The sequence below is a fragment of the Sylvia atricapilla genome, chromosome 8 (genome assembly GCF_009819655.1).
Source record: "Sylvia atricapilla isolate bSylAtr1 chromosome 8, bSylAtr1.pri, whole genome shotgun sequence".
Classification (NCBI taxonomy): Eukaryota; Metazoa; Chordata; class Aves; order Passeriformes; family Sylviidae; genus Sylvia; species Sylvia atricapilla.
Window position 1 is genome coordinate 11,512,060 of NC_089147.1, and position 20,210 is coordinate 11,532,269.

The window sequence follows — 20,210 nt, forward strand, 5'->3', positions numbered from 1 at the left end:
GTCCTAAAGAAATCATGGATACCAGCTCCCCATTAAGGTGTTCCTGAGTCTACAGGGAAGGTGAGCCTCAACCTTTTTTATGCCAACTCTATTCATGTCAGGGCCAGGAATGGCATAAATCAAAACAAATCTGCTGGGAGTCATCATGATTCAATGATATTAGAGCAATTGTGTTATTATTCAGCATCTTGCCCTAAAACTTTGCACATCTACTTTTTCTATCTGGCCTATACCATTTCCACTGGATGATTGTAAATCATTTTCACATGGCAAGGACTTCAACTAAAGCTAAGCCAAAAAATCATCGAGTGCATAGACAAAACTTCATGGAGCCTATGAATTCACCAACAACACCAGATGTTTGCCAAGCAAGTTTTTATAAAAGCCCAAGCAGCTGTTATCTTTGTGTGGCACCCCCACTGCAAAGAGGAAGAGGGAAGAGAAGGAAAAGTAAAAATATGGATGCAAATCCCACATTTTCTTATACCTATTTATCTTTCATTTTTAAGTTTTCTACAGCTCTAAACAGCACCCATGTCAAAGAACTCAGAATTTTTTGTGGAGTTCTTTTCATAAGATATTTTTCCTCCCCCCAAAAAAATATCCCAGATTGTGGTTATTGAATGACAAGGAGTATTGTGCACAGGTAATATCTAATTAGCACTAATTGAACGATAGGAAGGATTGCTACATTTTCATCAGAAACCAAGAGTTTACAGCAGAAAATTTTTAATTGTGGGCAAAGCTCATAAGTCAGGGCTCGAAGTTTACACCTGCACAGGTTGAGTAACTAAAGAGCACAGGCTGTTCTGCCAAGTAACGATCCATATTTTTTTCTCTGCTCGGGGAAGGAAAACTAAAGATCAACTTCTAAAGTATGCAATGAGCATTTACTGAAGGGGAAGGGAGTACTAAGTCTTTCATTCCCATACCAGATGTTCCCATTAAATAATCGTTTTCAAGAAAGCTCATCTCGTGTGGAAAGAGAGAGTTCCAGAGTTCAGAAGGGGGAAACAGACAAAAAAGTTAACTTGTGAGATAAGGGCAGCTGCTGAAGAGATTGTTCCCAGTTTTGGCCTAGTACACCTCAATCCAGCACTGCAAGGAGTCAGAGCCAATGCTGGAATAACCCAGTGCAGTTCCCTGGAATCTGGTGTGAGTCACTGGCAGCAGAGCACTGCACTGATTTACACCATCCTCCCAGTCTGGCAGCTTCAAAGCTGATGGGCTGTGACCTCCTTCTTTATTACCTCAGGAACCTGCTACTACTGGCACATTTTCTGGTAGCAAAAATGGCACAACTGGGATTTTTCAGTATTTTCTTATTTTTGCTTTAAAAACCTCCTTAGGCTTTTGCACAGGTCTTGGAAATAAGGAGGCTTAAGAGTTCCAAACAAAGCAGACACCTCTCCAAATTCCCCACAGTTGCTGTCCTGTTATTGAAAACACAAGGACAGTGTACATGGATACTGATGCTGAGGGCATAGCTAGGACATCTGGATTAACTTAAGCCTCATTTAATTTTGGGCACAGGCCGAAAATGCCTTCACTTCATTTGGAGCAGCAGCCTGGCTCAAAAGAGTTTGCTCCTGTGCTATTTTCCTTCACTAATTGGTCATCTGCCTGGTTCAGCCCTGCTGCTCAACCAGCACGAGAGCAAGCCACACTGCCTCAGCTACTTTTTGCCCAGCACCACTTCATAATTTAGGGAGAAGGAAGGGTATTCAAATCACAGAAATGTGATTTCTCTTTGGGCCTCTCACAATCTGCATCTTCAAATAGGTAAGTCATGGGCTGAGTTTAAACCCCAGCCTTCCTTTCTGAACTTTACAGCAGCAAGAGGGGAAAAGTTTGCAGGTATTACAGTTGGAGTGAGGCAACCAGAGAAACAACAAGAAACATCCCTTGATTTGTCAAGGACAAGGAAGGGATGTGTGTAAAGGCCCTTCATATTTTCTGAAAATACATAGATTTCTCTCCATCATCATACTAAACTGGTTCCATTTAATCTGAAATGACAATAACCAAGCCAGTTCACTATTTTTTTTTTTTTTTCCCTGGCCATTCTATCATTATTTTTTCCAATTTTCCTGAACTTCAGTGGGGATTATTCTCTCTCACAAGCTCCCCTTAGCTCAAGTTTTGTCCACATGCCCTTGGTAAGCTGGAGCTCAGCCCTTCTCAAATTGCAGTGGTCCATTTTGCAATCAAGGGCATATTGCTGCAAAATGACATATGGCTCAGTGCAGATCATCAAACACTCCTTGTTATGGAGCAAAACAAGGATTGGTGTGTGCCCAACCACTGGCACAGGCAGAAAAATGCACTTGTGGATCATGACAGGAGCAGGTGGCTGAGGGAGCCTGGAGGGCTCTGCATGGCTGTGTACAGAACCAGTTCTGCAATGAAATGCCCTATGTCTGAAGTGCTAGCAAAGCAAATAACTGTGCAACAGCATTTGACATCCTTAGATGATATTTTCGCTTCATGTTGGTGCTGCTGTGATCCTACACACTATTTGGGTAGTTTTGCATCCAGAAATGCACAACAAACTTGGTGAAAATGTTAGCTGTCTAAGAGTTGGAGTTTCTGTCATGAAACTGAACTCACACTTCATAGGCCACAAGGAGCAAGAGGATTTTTGTCCACTGAGTTTCTTCCTGCTGAAGGTCACAGCAGCATTTTGCAAGACTGGAGGTGGCTCCATCGCCCTGGGACACCAACAGCTGTCTTTGCACCCTCATCAGCACCTGTGACACAGGGATGAGACTGGGACTCAGCACTTCTTTCCTGTCTGTCATGAATTTCAGGCTCCTGGATGTGAACTGGCTCTTCTAAAGCGTTTCAAAAAGATTGAGAAAAAATTAAGCCCTTGCGTGTCAAACATAAAACGAGTCAAGACCCACATTATCATGACCCAGTAGGAAAGACAGGACACTGCAGGCTCTTCTCACTGTCCCATCTCAGTGAGTTTGAAGTTGATGCCACTAAGTTTGTGCCATGGTGCAGGATCACCAGGGATAGTCCTTCCTCCCCTGCAGTGGTAAGGAACGGGGTGACAGCTGAGACTGCTCAGAGCAAGGCTGTGCCATATCCTGCATGCTGCCAACTCAGTCTACCTGCCACAGGAGTGCTCTGGTCTCATTGCTGACCCCACACCTCTGTGCAGGACCTAAAAATGGCTGTTTTCCATCACAGATGGCTTGGGAGTAGAGCCTCCCTACATCTTTGCTTCAAGACATCACAGTACATCCTGCAAAGGACATGTCTCCCCTGTACACATTAAACACACCAAATTCACTTTATAACACCTCTCTTTGCCCTTCAGCCGTTACTGTGGCTGCAAAGGTCTCCCCTGCAACCCCAAAAAGCAGTGAGCCAGGGTGGGCAGTCAGTCCCCCACACTGAGCCTGCAGCACCCTGCTCCACCCCACTCATTTTGAAGCTGGGCACCCACAGAACAGGCATCAGGAAGTGTGAGCTGGGGTATGAACCATGAGCAGCACGAACCAAGAGTCATTCCCTTTCTGAACAAGCACTAGGAACCAGAGCAAGGAAATGTCATTTGTTCCCCTGGTACTGATGGGGCAACACAATACTCGGGGAAGATTTTATGGATCACATCTCACCTCCTTCTTATCTCCTGTTCAAGCTGTTGACAGTGGCAATGAAGAACATATTGCTTAAAAAAAAAAAAAAAAAAAAAAAAAAAAGAAATCTGCTGGAGCTTTTGCTGTCAAGCAGGTCTCTTAAACCCCATGGGTAATGTTCTCAAATGACAAAGCTGCTCTCCTTTTTGGCAACGGTCTTTTATCAAGCAATACAGCAGCACATTTTCAATCATCTCCGTATCACAATGAAGAGACAAACCCTGTTAGCGTTGTGCTCCGAAAATCATAAAATGCAGTGGCTCGGTACACCTAGGGACTAGGCTGGGCTTTGAGCTTTCATGAATCTCAGCAGCAGCAGGAGAAGTGTAATTCAATCTTTTTAACTTGGTGATATATATTCATGTCAGTGGCTTTAAGATAAGGGAAAGACTTTAGTAGAAGAATGAAACTTTTGATGAATAACTGAGAGTACAATGAATAATGTACAAATATTTCTTTCCTCTCAGTCAAAATGATTCCAGATCCTTTTTCATTTTAATCCCTGTTGTATTCTTCATTAAAGAAAAAAAAATTAAAGAAATGAAAGGGGAAGAAAAAAACTATGTTTTTAAAGGCATTGGAGCTCTAAAAGAAGAGCTTCTAAAAGAAGCCCTCCTGATTGTACTGAAGGATATTTTTATGGTCTCTTTTTAACTGCTAGAAAACAGAAGATTGTTTGGGTACTGGCAGTAATAACAGTACTAAAGATGGGTTACCATGAAAACCTCAGCCCTACCTGTTCATGCTCTGCACAAAATGTGGGATTTATCAGAGAAAAATGTCTCCCTTTACCTAGGAGGTATTTTTCATCAAACAAAAAAAAATGTAACTGTTACAAGCATTTTCTTCCCTTGCCTTGCAATTTCATTCTTAGTTCTGTCATGGCTAAAAAGTGATGACACCAACGTATATAAAGGTAACACCATTTCTACAGAGAGGCAACAAAGGCAACAAATGTAAACATAATTTGTTTGTTTTCCTACAGGATGACAAGGATGGGAAGAGGAAAACAAGATAAACTGAGCACCAGCTCAGAGTCCTGCCCATTTCCTCACAGGTGGCATCAAAGCCCAGCCTGAGTAAGATGCTTTCAGCAGGAGAGTGTCCCTGACCTGCAGGCTGACACAGCAGATGATGGTTTTTAACCCTCAGAAAGAGAGAGGTCACATTGCCTGAACTGTTTTGAACTTAAATTTTGTGGTGGTGAAGTAAAGATGTAAAAGCCTCAACACCCAGATTTCTCCTCTTCCACACCTTTGAATTAACAAAGGTGAATTTCACCCCCCAATTAAACTGGCTGCATGGAAATTTCTGAGCAGGGATATAAGCAAGCAAGAAAGGCAGAGAAGTAGGTGGTGGGTGAAAGTAGGTGAAAGACAGCACCTAACCAGAAAACCAAACAGTAACACAGCCATAGGAAAGTACTTGACTATAAAAATAGACAAATGCAATTTGTGATAGTTCCTACCATGGCAATAACAACAGGAAGAGCAGACCTACTGCAGTGCTGCAGTCAGGAAAACACAGACCAGAGCAATGACTGGTGCATGCTGTGTAAAAAGTGTTACCAGGTTCATGCAGAAAAAAAACCCCATTTAATTTCAGGCTTCAAGGAAATTACCATATTGTCCATGCTTGACCTCAATCCCACTCCACAGAGGTCAGAGCTAAGTCAAAACTGACCTTCAGAAGTTTCTGGAGCAAATCCATTCCTGCCATGTGCAGGTTTCCATCCCCTCTGATTTACGGAAGTCAGGCATATTGTGAAACACATATGAAATTGCTGGAAGGAAAAATTAAGGAAAAGCATGGCTAGCTGGAGGCAGCAAAGGTACAGAAAAGCCCTTACTGAATGGAGTTTTTCCTCTATAAATGATGTCTTGTTTGAAGTTGATCTCTGGAGGGGCAAAAGTCTGTTAACAAAGAATTTTTCTGAAATGAAGATGAGGGAAACACATTTTAAAATACTACACACGGGAATAAAACCCTTTACTTCCAAGCTCATTGAGGATGAAGTGGGTCATTGTATGCTTTGATTCACCGACTTGTGTCCCCTGTAATCACACAATGTATGAGTGCAGTAAATGCAGAGGCCCAGTCTCCTTGCTGCTCCAGGATCTTGGCAAAGGCTGGTTCTGGCCATGCAATAGGAAGATTTGCTCACTGAATGGCCTGAAACTGAACAAAGGAGGATTATTTTTAGTCAGATTCACACACACTGAGCACTAACTTTATAGTCTGCAATAGCCCCACATAGTACAGATGAACCCTGGTGAGTGAAGAACCAAACTGTCACTTGGCACTCCACCTTCACTGGCTGGGGTGGCCTTGGGGTCTGCAGGTATGTTGGCAGGTTCCTTGGCTATCTATCAATCCACCCACTTCAAGCAAACATTGAAAGGCTTTTAGTATACCAGAAGGAGTGATGCTGCTATTACCCAAGCTAAGGAAGTGACAGAGGTAAGGAAATCAGGGAGCCAGTCTCCCAAGGCATCCTGGTGAATGGGAAGCAGAGAAGGTTTTCTTCCAAAAAATGTCTTAAATGATGACCATCTTCTCTGGAGAAATTTCAAGAAATATCCTTAGGGTTGGACTGTGCTTGAGACAACATTTCCACTGTTTAAGGAGGACAGGAGAAGACAAACAAGGTTTCTGAAACTCACATTGTAAAGTCAGTGTTAGAGGTAGGAACCACATGCAGGTCTCTCCAATGCCAAACCAGCTCCCTACACACAAAGGCTTTCCCAAGAATGCTGTGCAGGGCATTTTCCTCTAAAACTGTGCTCACATGTGATTTACAGCCCAAAGACGAGCATTCTGTCTGCTCCCGAAACTTTTTAGTGGTGCTTGGATCAAAATTTTTCAGGCTATATTAAGGTCTAGGGTATTGATTTATTTTCATTAATTCATTTTCCTTTTCCTTGTCACAGCTTTCACAGATTTATGAGGTTAAAGAGCATGAAGCTAATTAAATAATCTGACTGGCTGAACATCTGTTGAAACATAGTAATAACTTCTGAAGCCAATGTTCCTGATGAGCTATTAATTATGATTTAAAAACTAGAGGCAGGGTTTTACCATCAAAGAAAATCAACAAACCAAATCCCTAGCACCCCTCTGGGCTCAGAGTGAACTCTCAGCATCCCTTTGAAGCCTTTTATACACACTTACACTCTTTCACACCTTCCAGTCCAGGTGTCCCTTTTAGGCTCTCTTACAGCCCGAGTTCCTAATGTAAGCCAGATGGTCTGTAGGGAAGGTCCAGTTCAGTTTGCAGATTGTTGGTTTGCAGCAGCTACAAACAGAAATTAGGATTCAGACATGATGGAGTTTAACTGCATGCAGACACCCACCTTAGTCCAAAACAGAAGCTAATGCATGACCTTAGGTTAGTGGTTTAAGTCCAAACATCCTTTTAAGCAAGGAAATAAACCTTTCCTTCAGTTCCCTCTTGCTCTCCATCCCCATGGGGCAGCCCTGGACTGACTTAGGTGCTCCTAAACCCAGAAACTTCCACCAGACTGATGTGCAGGAATTTGGTTCTCAGCCTCGTATGGCCTGCCCTAATTCGCTTAGACTTTGCATTGTCTTCACATCTTGTTCTCAAAATAACTTTGTCAAAAATCCATTAACGGAGCAGATAAATAAATAAGTTAGATCAATTCCCTCCTACTACTCAGGATCAATTCATGTTCCAAGGCTGATGAAAGTATTTTGAATTGATAAGTAATTTGCAGCAGTTCTTAAATCCCCCTCCTCTGCTGGTAAATTATAGGGGCTGTGGCATTTGTGTTTGTGTAGAGTGAGGGTGTGCCCCAAGGTCTGCAGGAATTAATGACAGATACAGAGGAAAAGAGCCCACTGATGCCAGAGGATCTCCAGGCTCTCCTGAACCAAAGCCACAGGACTGCATGTGCTTGCCCTTTCTGTGACTTTTCCTTTTAGAAGTGGACAAATTCTTCACATAGTAAATATTATCCATATTGTAAATTATTCATATTCCCAAAGTGCAGTGGGTGAAAGTGAGGTTGAAGCTTATGCTGAGACTTTTCTGCATAACCTACAAAAGGAAGAGAAGTTTTGCACAAAAATAATGAAGAGGAAAGTCCCTCAGCATCTTGTAACTCAGTTCAGATCTCTAACAGCCTGTAGACTGGAATTGACAGGAACATTTCAAGGTTAAAAAAAAATTTACACCACAGTCTCACAGGTATTCCTAACAGTATCTCAGATTATTTCAAGTGTAGGTGACATTACTAGGCAGTAAAGTCCAGAGCCACAAATGGATTTAGACTTTCAAACTTGCCTGCAATGAGCTCCAGACCCTTCAGCACATGCATGCTGTGAAGAGCTCCTGGCGGAAGAGAAACCTTTCTGTGTGGCATGTTTTGGGTTTCAGTCTTTCTCCATCCTCACGGACTCTCATGAGACCCAGAACCACTCTGAAATGAGGAGTGTGTACACGTTGGGACACTGAAAGTGCACCCAAATGTTTCCAGATGCAGCAGCAGATGCTGCCCAGGTTGACTGTGACTTATCTTGGCTGTCAGATTATCTCACATTTGTTTTCACCACCCCTTGTACTCATTACAATTCCTCTATTCTCCCTGGTTTCTCTAAGGGTCTCTCCAGGGAATGCTCATTTCACAAAGACAAGGACAGGTAGCTGCACCAGCCCAGATGATTGTCTCAGTCAGTTCTTGATGGCCCACTCACACAGCTCCCCTGTCCTTGTCTTCCCTCCCAGACAGGGATTTAACTCACCGTTTCACTCAGCATACAGAAATTATTATCCACGAAAGAGGATTGTGTCCCATGAACTGACAAATACTGCACAGTATTTTGTCATCCCATCTTCCTTCCCTCTCCCCACTGACCTCTTCAGGTTCATTTTTCTTACAACTCGCATCAGGAGCTGCTTCTTTTTCACAGCAACCCATTGAATAAAATCACAGCAACCCTGGGCTGAGCTTTGAAATCGGCCAACAAAACCTGCCTGAGCCCCCACTCACCCAACACTGCTCTGTCAGGACCCTCAAAGCTCAACACTGGGACTTCGGTAGGGAATCACTTGCTTAAAACTTGGGTTTCAATCCTAAGCATCAGGATGTGGAAGCACAGATGACTCCATTTTATATGGTCTGAATGTGCTACATCTCCTATTGAATCAGTTGATCCAGCCTGAGACTTCAGAAACTCCCTGTGCTCAAGTGATTAAATGATTAACCAACCATGTGGCTCTCACTGTGCTTTCTGGTCAGCCACTGGATCCCAGCCAGCCTGGTTCACCTCTCCTCCTCCTCCTCACTCTGCTTCACATCTGACTCGCAGTTTTTCTCTCCTTTTTCCTTCCAGGTTCATGTAGCCAACACAAGATTTTAAAAACACACATCATCATAATATTTCTGTTTAATTTAATGAACATGCTTCTCCTTCCTTCCAACTACCCTGTATGTGAGTTTTTATTACTAGTAGTATTAGAATCTCCCCTAAATTGTGGTCTGAAAACTGCTTGACAGTCGCAATAAGGCATTAAAAAGGATTTATTCTGTCCTTGAAGTATGCATGTAACTCCTCTTAATGTGAGAGCTCAGACTGATGTAAATCAAGACTAAATTCACTGGTATCAGGGGGCCTGAACAGGTAGAACCAGCATAAAACAACGGTTAAACAAATCTTTTTGTATTTATCAAGGGTAAAATTCCAACACCAACAGCACAACTGCCTTTTGTCCCACCTCCACCTGCACAACTATATTTAAAATACAGTCAATTGACCTACTAATAATATTTTTTTAAAAAAATTCAGGTACAAATTATTTTTTGTTTTGCGAGAACAAATCTTTCTTTTCTGCTCACACACAGACATACATGCAACAGCTCCTAATGAGCAACAGTTTTTTTCCTCCATGACACAAAATAAACTTATCTGTATGGTCTTATCAGCATATTTGTTTAATTAAAGGAAAAATGTATAGATAAATATATTTAAAGGTTCTGAAAGCCTCATGGCAGCAGTTCAGTGCCGCTTTCCTTGCCTTTGTTTTCTGTCTTCAGGAAAAAAAAAAAAAAAAAAAAAAAAAAAAAAAGAAAAATAAAAAAAAAAAAAAAGGCAAAAAAACCCCCAGCCCATAAAGCTTAGAAAAGTGATCTGTCTTTGGGTCCTGGGTTCCTGTCACCTGCCATTTCCCTGATGTAGGACCATGATATACAACAGCAGGCCAGCACTGGAGTGATGTATTACAATAATATGTCAGTAATGCAATGGTGCTTTGATAGTCCTTAATAACCAGAGTACTTCACTGGGGAGAGGGCCAAGGGAAAAGAAGACCCAGGCAGAGGGCAAAGTCAGCTAGGCACAGCCTCGGGCTGTTGAGGTGTGTGGTGCCAGGAGTGACACAAGACAGTGATGAGCTGACCCCAGGAGTAGTTATGATGCATTTTGCTGAGCAGCACCATGTTCCCTGATTGAGGGGTATTTGGCACAACCATGACAATTTCATAATGTATTAAACAATGCTTACACTGCCCTTAATAAAGGGAGTAAGAAGTCTGTCCATCACAGAAAAAACAGCTGGATTCAGGCAAAGATTGAGCTACTGCTCATGTTTTAGGCTATGAAGTTTAAGTGCCTGCACTTGACTTCACAGCTGCACTTAGCTGCATTTCTGAACAGTTGAACACTGGGTCCCAGTGGTAGCTTGTTAAGCCTTGGCAATTTCATCTGCCCAAATGCTTGTCTGCCCGTAACTTATAGCTCAGGATCCCACGAACACAAGCCATTGCTGTAAAGAGGGGCAGACACAAATATTTCAAAAGCTGAGAGGTCTTCTGCAATGCTGAAAGCATCTCACATCATATTTGGGGATGGTCAGACTGGTCCTTCTTTGCTTGACTTTTTCAGCTTTCTGACATAGAGGAAAAACAGAAACAACTGCAGTTTATGGACCTCAGACCTAAAGGAAAGGAGGGAGGGTGAGGTGTGCATGCATGTGCATGGTTGGAGATGGCTGATACATATCCAGAGACATATTTCCATGCTCCCTTTTCTGGTTTTGAACTCCAAGGGAATGAAGAAACTTTTTCTTTTTTTCCCCACACTGGCACTTCACAGTCTCTTACAAGCTAAAATCAGATAGGTGAGAGCATGGGATTGATGGGGTTATACTTGTACAAGCAGAATGTTCTCCCTTCCTATTCACCTCCGAGGCTCCAAAGAGAAGAATGTAGCCTGTAGAATGGAAAGTAAGAAGGTAATTATTTTTGGAGAGGAGCACTAAGAAGAAAGGAAAGGTAGTTGTTATCTCTTTTATCTTGAAAATCTTGCCTTAGAACATTTTTCTGTTGACACCCCATGTGCATGCATGGCCCTGAACAACAGAGCTGGAGGGATAGATATGGCAAGGGAAATTCAGGAGAGAAGACCTTGCCAAAAGGAAATCTAAAAAGAAGAAGGATTGAAAAAGCAGCCAGGGGTAACTCTGATGTACAAAAATACATTTATTTTCAACAATTTCAAAACCACTGCCTTTTTTTACAGTAGAAATATTCAAATGGAACAATAAAACCAAGAACAGTATATATATATGTATATATATGACTCATGCAGTTGTATTACTGTGTTCAATACAGGTATTGCAATTGTCTGTCTCATTTAATCCTTTGAAACCACGGCGGTGGTTTGGGTTTAATGCACTGTCCAACATCACCAGAAAGAATGTGAGGATCCTGGTTTGGTTCATTAGACCTGGAATGTTGTGTGGGAGCTGATTGAAGGGAAAGGGAGGAGAACAGGACATCAGGACATCTTTGTACATCCGTGAAACCAAAGCTTAGTCCAGAAGAAAATGCACACTTCCTACACATGCTCTCATTGATGGCAACTGTGTCTGGAACACCCTGACACTCTGGCCTCACCTCTGATCCTTCCAGGTGTAGTATCAGGGTTCTTGAGTACCAGTTAAACTCAACAAAGGATCTGTTCATGGTTTATATCACACTGTCAGCCACACAGAGCCAGAAGCTGCATCTAGTCTCCAGATCTCATGCATTATTCCTAAATTACAGCTAATCCATCATGGGGGAAAGGCTGGCAGTGATAGAGGGCACTGACCCAGTCTCTTGCTCTCTGTCTCTCTCTCTTTCATTTCCTCTTTTTACATAATTACAGTGTGGGAGCTATTTATGTTCCATCGATGCCATTGCCCATTTCCCTCATTACTCAGGTAAATAACAATCGACAGCTTCAAGGATTTCCATTACATTTTCCTCAGGGGTAAAACTTGCAGGGGAAAAAACCCTAATGACAAGCCCAAGTTGTTATTTCCCAGCAAGACAAAAGTGGCCAACACTCCAGTCTGTGCTAACTGCAGCTCAGGATGTCCAAAAAAGGTGAACAGGGCTGGCTGCCCAATCCCAGCCTTACAGAGAACCCATGCACAGACAGGAATGCAGCAATTACCCTCTTTGTATTCTCAAGGAGCAGATTTCAGTCTGCTGAAAAACCCAAGCTTTTTTCAGCCCCCATCAGCTATGACTGTGCCCTAAAGAAGCAGGAATGGCCTGGTGAATGTGGTCCCATGCACACCTTGGGGATGTGCCTGGAGCACAGACCCTGGTGCTGACAGCACGTGACAAACAACACCGAGAGGCAGCGACACCCACCAAGCCTTATGGAAGAGGGACTTGAAGCAAACATAAGAATCAGTCAGGTTTTTCAGGACATGCAGTTTTGGCTTCATGGATTTTTCATGTTTGCTTTGTAGGATACTTTAGGATCATATTGTATGGGAAATGACATTCTAGACAGGTGTTTCTCCATAGGTGTCATTCAGAAATTTCTCAGCCTTCACTAAGATTAAATTTCATTTTGAGAAGTGAATTTTTTTCCCTTTTTTTAACAGCTTACTCCCAATTTTCTCTTCATACTTTCTCCCATTTGAGACATTAAACAGCAATTTTTAAAAGTGTAAAGGAATAAAATGTAAAAAAAAATGTGAAAAGAAATTAAGAAAAAAATTGTGAAAACTGTAACCCTCTGCCTTCCTTGTTATAACAACATAAGATCCAGTCCATGAAAAACCTACAAAATTCCAAACAACAATGAAAATTATCACTTTGCCTCGTGGCTTATAAAGGAAAATGTTAATACAGAAAATACTGAGTATTTTACATTCAGTCCTCTGCAGCAGCTCACCACAGCAATACCTTAAATGCTAATGATCAGCAAAGACTGAGATCAGCCCACAATTTAGCTCAAAGCCCATGGGACCATTGTTTATATACATCCCTCCCACCTATTCCTAAATGGGAAGCTATGGCCTTGTGCTAACAGACCGGGCCATTACTGTAAACTACTGGGGTGTTTCAGCAGAACAGAGACAGTAATGCAACAGTTATGCACTTGTGATGGATGGAAACCAATAAATTGGTTAAATTTATTGGTTAAATACAATAACACTGTGTTAAATACAATAACACAGCCATCGCTCTTCACCTTGTATTAGAAACCAAAGCAGAAAAGTGAGGACGAAAACAGAAGAGAAATATTTTTAAATCAACGGAAAAAAAATCCACAAACCTGACTGAAAAGGAGAAGAACTGAGAACATTTAATTTTACCACTTCTCAAGAAGCAGTTTTTCTTTTATTTTTTAGGTTTAAAATTTTAATCTTGAAACACCTCCTGAGTCCTGCAAAATTGTGTTTAACCACTTTTCTCTCCACCTGCAGAGCCATCAGGATTTTAACCTTTGAAAAATATTCCAGCCCACTAACAGAGTGAACACATGTAGGTGAGGCTGATTTGTAGCTGCAAAGCAGAGAGATAGCAAATGACTCCTAAATTCCAGCCATCTCCTCATCTCAGCCCAGATATATTAAAGTTGAATGAGGTCCTGCATCCAGATCCTAAGAAATGATAATAAATTTTGTCATCTGCTGTCATTTCTGCCTCCTGTCACCACACAAACACTAGAACATCTTCCCAGACATGTCCCCAGTCTTCCTTCCCCTCCTGCTGGGACCTACAAGTAAATACTCTGCAGAAGAAAGTTCATTTTTGACATCATTAACTCAAGAAAATTAATTAAAATTAACTAACCACTAAGTCAACCTCTCGCCCCAAAACTCTACCTCTTCATAGGGATATCCTCAATTCAGTGTAGTAAAAAATTTCTAAAGAGCTTTTTCAATACCTTTTCTTCATTAACCTCCCTGTTCTAATCAGAAAACACCAACCCACCATGGAGAAATCTCCACTCTGAACTGGAAGCTGCCACTCTGCAGCACACACAAGAAAGAACCTTTCATAGCTCATTAATGCAGGTCTGACCCTCCACTGCCCTCTCCAAACCGCAGTCACATATTGCATACGTCACATTCAGCCAAAATTTACTAGTCTTACACTTCCTAAATAGCACTTCACTGCATCAGCTTGACTGCAAAAAGCATGACTTCCCCTTGGGAATAAAGCTACTGCAACCTGCCCCACTGTTGAACTGAGGTTGTAATGGGTACAGCAAGGCCACTGATACTTGCCCACACAGAGGGCGAGTCTGTGTCAGGGCAAGTCAGGATTCTTTTCCTCATTTTCACTAACAGATGCCACCAAGATCATCCTCAGAAGTGGGCAACAGTGACAGAGATGAATAGATGACAAACATCATTAAAATATTCACGACAGGCTCATAGTCTGGCCTGCTAGCATCTTTTTCTGCTCCATCACAGGAAATGACACCATATATATATATATATGTAAAAAAAAGGCTTGCAGTTCTACATAGAGAAATAAACTACTCTCTTCATAGAGAGCAGTGTCAGATTGAAATATGACAGACAACTGGAACACGCTTGGAACCCAAGTGTGACTCAAGTGCTCACCAGGTTCCTGTTTGGCTGGCGTGTGTGTGTGTGCACGTGGGCGTGCATCTGTGTGTGTGTGTGTGGTTCAGGTTTTCTTTTAAACATATCTTCTTTTACTAAACATTAAATTATTTCCCAAGAAATAAAAAGCTATGTACACTGTAATTATCTACAGTAGGCCTTCTGCATCCTCGCTATTCACATGCACAGGGTTTGGGCTGCATTCATAAACGCAGGCTTGCTCCTCCACTGTTTGTGGTGCTGTCCCCTCCAGCCAGTCTCTAGTCCAAGGAACACTGACATGTGTGTTTGCTCTGATATTTTTTTTCCTTTTCTCAGCAGTCAACAGTGCCAGAGGGTGACTGAAATTAAAAGCAATTAAAAGAGGCAAGATCCTGCAAAAAGCTGAGACATGCATGTCACTGGAAAGCGAGGGATGTTGGCATGTTGCACAGCCTGGTCCAACAACCCAGTCTGAACCCTCTGGCAGGATGAAGCAGCTGATTCATGACTTATTCTGAAGAGAGACAATTCACTTACAACATGTTGCTGAGGGTACAACACCTATCTGTTGGATTTGAATACTGAATTCCTATTCTGGATTTAACAGGAAGCTGGCATTCAAATCTCACTGCACACTTGACTCGTTCTTTGCTTTTTATTTCTAATCTGATGTGTATTCCCTAAATGTGAAGAACCTCTGCTGTTTATGAATGCAGCCCTGGTAAACACAAAAAGCCCACCCCATTCCCTCCCAAATGATAATAATGACATATAACTCTTTCTCTTTTCATAATAATAATAATTATAACAATAATAATTACAAATAAAAAGTCAGAAATGCTGTAGACCAAGTGGATTCTCAGTATTAAACACTAGTGCAGTTGGGGATTTCCTTTGTGCTTTCACTGTTGGCAATTGTTGAGATGCTTCCTGTGGAGGAGAAAATGAAGAGAATCAGAGCAGTGGCTTCAACAGCTTGGTCTATATTGCTTCTCACTCCTCCTTAGGATGTGGTAGTGCAAGTGCAAACACAGAAAAGATGCTTAAAAGTAACACATTCTTTTATGTATTTGCAATAAGCAGAGAGCATGCAGAAAACCCAATTACTACAGCTCAGCTGACCAGCAGTAAAGTCATTAAGCTATTAGGGACATATTTGCTTGTAATCATAGCACACAAACAGTGTCAGCCTGGCTCAGATGATTATTCTGAAGGTGCAGGGAATTTGGCGCTCCTCCACAGGAGAGGCAGGGTCATGAGCAGGAATAGGTGAGCCACAGCTATTACTAACTTCTTTATTCCTGCTGGCAGCAGGTTCCTACCCTGGGAAAAGCTGAAAAGCTGTAAGAGAAACTCCATTACCCTGCTGCTGGGAGATTTACTCCCTATCTCAGTGCCTCAGGGCTCTCCTTGTTCCTGGGGTCACAGTCACTGCCTCTCCTAATACCCAAAAGACCAACATCTTCACCCAGACTGCGAAAGAAAACTCAGCTGAGTGCTGCCTCTCACCCATCACTCGTGTGTCCAGCTCTTTGTCCATCAGCTCCTCGGGGTCTGTGAACTCACTCAGGGTGATTTTGGGGGCATTTTCACTTTGGCTGACAGAGCCAATCATTTCCTGCTCCTTGTCATGCTGAACTTGGGCATAGATGTTAATCCAAGGGATTTTCCTGCACAGGAAAGGAAAATGAGAGGTTATGTTTTGTAACACAGGGATCCTCATCACATCATTTATTAATGAGGCAAACTAAGCTGAGACCAACCCCAGAAATGCAGCACTGGCAGTGATGCAAAGTATGAGCTCTCAGAATGGTGCAAGTACCACACAGATGTTCATCTCTGGAAGTGCCTTTAGCACCCATTAACTCCAATAACAGCCTAAAGGTACTCCAAATTTCAGGCCTTTGTCTTCCTATCATGTGCACAAAGGCTCCCTCAGCTGCAAACTTCAACGTTCTGCCCTTTTAAATGAGAAATCATGCACACAGTGGACACTGCACTCAGCTCAGAGAGCAGCAATCAACTAAGTACAATCAGCTGCAATTGTCAACTCTCTCAGTATTTATTATATGATCAGTGTTGCATTGGAAACCAAAAGTAAAAATCAATTTGGCACTAGTATCAACTGAGCAAACAAATTGCTGGGCTTGTTGCTGCAGACAGGCCCACACTGACTCAGAAGAAATTGCCACATCTGAGAGAGTTATAAAGAATGGTTCCTGCCTCAGAGTCAGAAAGAATTTGGACCTCATAACACCCATCCAAAGTCTATTTGTTACCATTCCATTGCAAAAACCAGTTTGTCATGCTATGGATCATGCAGGTTTGCAGAGACTTATTTTTCCTTGCTGCTCAGGAAACCAAGGAAGTGAAGGAATTATTTCTACCTCCTTCGCCCAAGCAAAGTTACCTTGGCCTGCCAGAATGATATCCTTGAGAGTCAGTTAGGTAGACAGATTATAGAGGCCTAGACAGACAGGTAGTAACCCCTGGAGGAATGCAAGTTTAAAATGAGAGACCTGAAAAGGAATGTGTTAAGCATCATGGGGGTTGCCAGTATTATCTGCATCGCCTGTTGGAAGTTGACTGTTTTTCCTAATGCACTTATAAAGTCTTTGCGCCATGCAGTTCACACTGCTCCAGTAAGGAAAATTTGGAGAATATTTTGAGTTCCTTAAAGCACGGATGAATAAGAGAGAAGAAGTGTTCGAAAGAAGTAATATAAAATGCCATATCTTTATGCTGATCTATCTGCTGTTGGATATGTCAGAGACTGAAAGCTGTGGAAATTGCCTCGGCTCTCATGAATTCAATAGATCTATGCTGATTTTACTCCAGTGAAGTTTTGGCCTCAAGCAACTTGTGCTATTGGCTTGATTTGGCATTCTGTTCTTAACCAGCATCGAGGCAGGATATATTTGGGATATTTAGCAGCAGCCGACAAATCTCAATCTTCTCCCTTTCTCCTACCTTCTAATATGCCACCAGAAGATACAGAAACTACAGGAGGAGTGAGAACTAATGCATTCCCATAGGATCCAAGGGCCCAGAATTTGTCTGGAGATGTGTAGAGATATGAGAACAAGACTGGAGATAGTGGAAGACTTAGTTCTACTTCCAAACCATGCAATGGCAGAGCAGTGATCATCTCTGAACTTGGAGAGGTGAGAAAATCTGCCTCGTTAGAATTGTGAGGCAGAGAGCCAAGGTACTTCAGAGTGTTAAAGGAAAAAAGAAACTGAGATGGCTATACATAAGAAAATGCATACCCAAATATCTCATCCAGCACAGACACAGGTGGCCACAACCACGTCACTCACAAAAGCACTGCTGTCCCAGGACACATATATGGTCTGCCCACAGCCTCACCACTGCTCTGCACTCATGCACACACAGTATTGACTGATAGATGCTCAATCTTCCAGAAAAGAAACAACTTTTTTATGGATTATTTCCATACTTTTCCCCTCTTCCTTCCTATTCCACTGGGACCTCCTCAATAAGCATCTTTCTGGCAGCAATATTTAACGTGCCTGCTGAGTCCATAAATTGATGGACACATAATAAGGAGTTTGTGTGCAAACCAGCAAAGCACCAAATCTATGAATTTGTAAAATTAAAAAATTATGTCAGTCTATGCTCCCCCTTTCCCTGTAAGCAGAAGTTCTGTATTCAGGCTGGGACCACCATTAATCAAACAAGTTCACGTGGCCAATGGACCTCTGCATCACTGAGAGCTACAGGAAAGCTTTTGGGTTTGCTCCCCTTTTTCCATTAAGAATGACTGCATGCTCTCACTTCTGCTCCACTGAGCCAGGGGTTTTAGACAGAGTGAAAAGTTGCTTTCTGTTCTGAAAAATCAAGTTGAGAACACTCAGTGTACATGACTTAACGTAAACTTTGTCAATTTGACCTGGGTTTTTCCCCTTTGGGACAGAGAGATAAGAGAGCACAGCCAGTTAACAAGCTTTTGGGCTAAGCAAAACTGATGATTTAACCACCTTCCTCTACACTCATAATTTGTAACACAGTCAACTTTCAGACAGATTTTAACAAGGCAGAGTCTCCACAGCCCTGAAGCACAACAGAAGGCTGATGGCTAATACACTCAAAGCTCAGGGTGCTTAAGAGATACAAGAGTCAGTTTTGTGAGCTGTAGTAGCAGAACATGACCTGCAGAGTGCCAAAGCAAAGTGCATTCACAAGCTCCTCACTGTTCCCTGAAAGCTGGAACATAAAGACCCTTCTTCCTGGTAACTGCTACAGCACCAAGGACATCAGGCCAAACCTAGGAAACCATCTCACCAAGACACAGGGGAAAGCATGTCTTACACAGGGTTGTACCTACATCTTGTCTCATCTCCCAGGAAGGCTTCTCTGCCTTCCTCATCCTACTTCTGGATGTGAGAGTAATCATCAGCTGCCTCCCCAGTACACTACTAAACTGATGCCCTAAACAAATCCCATTTCTCTGGAAAGCTGCATTCTCTTACAGAAGCAGAGAGGGGATTTCAGGCTGCAAAAGGAGATCATGCTGAAGGCCTTGAAACCTGCATCTGAGCAGAGTCACACAAATGCCTTCCCTGAAATTGTCCTGGGCCACTGAAGTCAGTGGGAGCTTGCTAACAGTTAGCAGGGTACACAGGATCAAGCACTACAAGGGGTGCCACTCACTGATTGGGACAATGGCTAATGCAAGATGTTAGCAAGGAGGGAAGCTTTAAACCTGGAGATTAGGATAGATGCCCATCTTATAATATAATTTAATTTTTAATATTGTTTGTATCCCACTAACATCCTTAGAGAATATTAGCCTTACCCTGAGGGGCAGAAAAGCTGGAAGAAGCAACATTTAGATGGAACCTGGACAGGAAACGATCTAGTTTTTAATTTAGAAGAACTACTATGTCCTGAAAATTTTACTTATTTAATTTTAAGTCAGACTCATCTTCTATTTCTAACACAGTATTTTGCCACTGGTCAGGATCTAGGCACACAGACCATTTTTATACTGTAAGTACTGTAGTGAAGGCAAAGTTCCTCCTAAGGAGATCCATCTGCCCAAAATATATCCTCATAAAGCAGACCTTCAGCAAACACGCCATTCTTATGACATATTTTGTTTCACAGCTTGCAGCAGCCAAGTGCCATGGGCCAGACCTGGTCCTGCCTGCTGTCTGGAAGCAAAAGGTTTACATTAACATCTGTCAAGGTAAATCTCAGCACATATGCCCAAAGGCATTTTGATGCTTTACACAAATTTTTCTGGCTTTGAGTCTCCCACCTTTGACATAAACACACCTGTTCCTCTGCAAGATTAACCTATTCATTTTGCAGGATAGAAATGAGATGCTGCTGCACCAAGGCAGCTGGGCAGGTGGGTATAGACTGTGTGAAGTTATCCATCAAGCTGGTTTTTGACTAAACTTGCTTTGTGTAGCTCAGTGAGCACAAAGGTTCCCACAAAGGTCGGTAGTTTAAATACATCTGCTGAAGCAGAAGATGACTTCTGAGCTCTTGCTGAAGTTTTGGAGCACCAACGTTGTGGTGAAACAGCAGTAGGTGGTTTTCTCTCTAAGTATCACAAATAGGGAACTACATTCATCTAAGCTTGAGGCCAGCATAGGTCACTCTACATTTGCAATCCAGGCACAGCTCTGCCTATGTTTCCTGTAAACCTCCCAAAGTCTCTTCCT

At 42.3% G+C, this 20,210-nt stretch overlaps 1 protein-coding gene across 1 annotated transcript in view; it reads right to left on the minus strand.

Annotated features, from left to right (window-relative positions):
• Positions 1–14,829: 14,829 nt before the first annotated feature.
• The window catches only part of SORCS3 (sortilin related VPS10 domain containing receptor 3), a 74,448-nt gene continuing 69,067 nt past the window's right edge, over positions 14,830–20,210 (minus strand). Inside the window, exons 21-22 of the mRNA XM_066324440.1 lie at positions 16,024–16,184; positions 14,830–15,444 (exon numbers count right to left, since the gene is read on the minus strand). Of these exons, the coding sequence (XP_066180537.1) occupies positions 15,380–15,444; positions 16,024–16,184 (226 nt within the window). The 3' untranslated portion in view covers positions 14,830–15,379. The remainder of the gene's footprint in view (positions 15,445–16,023; positions 16,185–20,210) is intronic.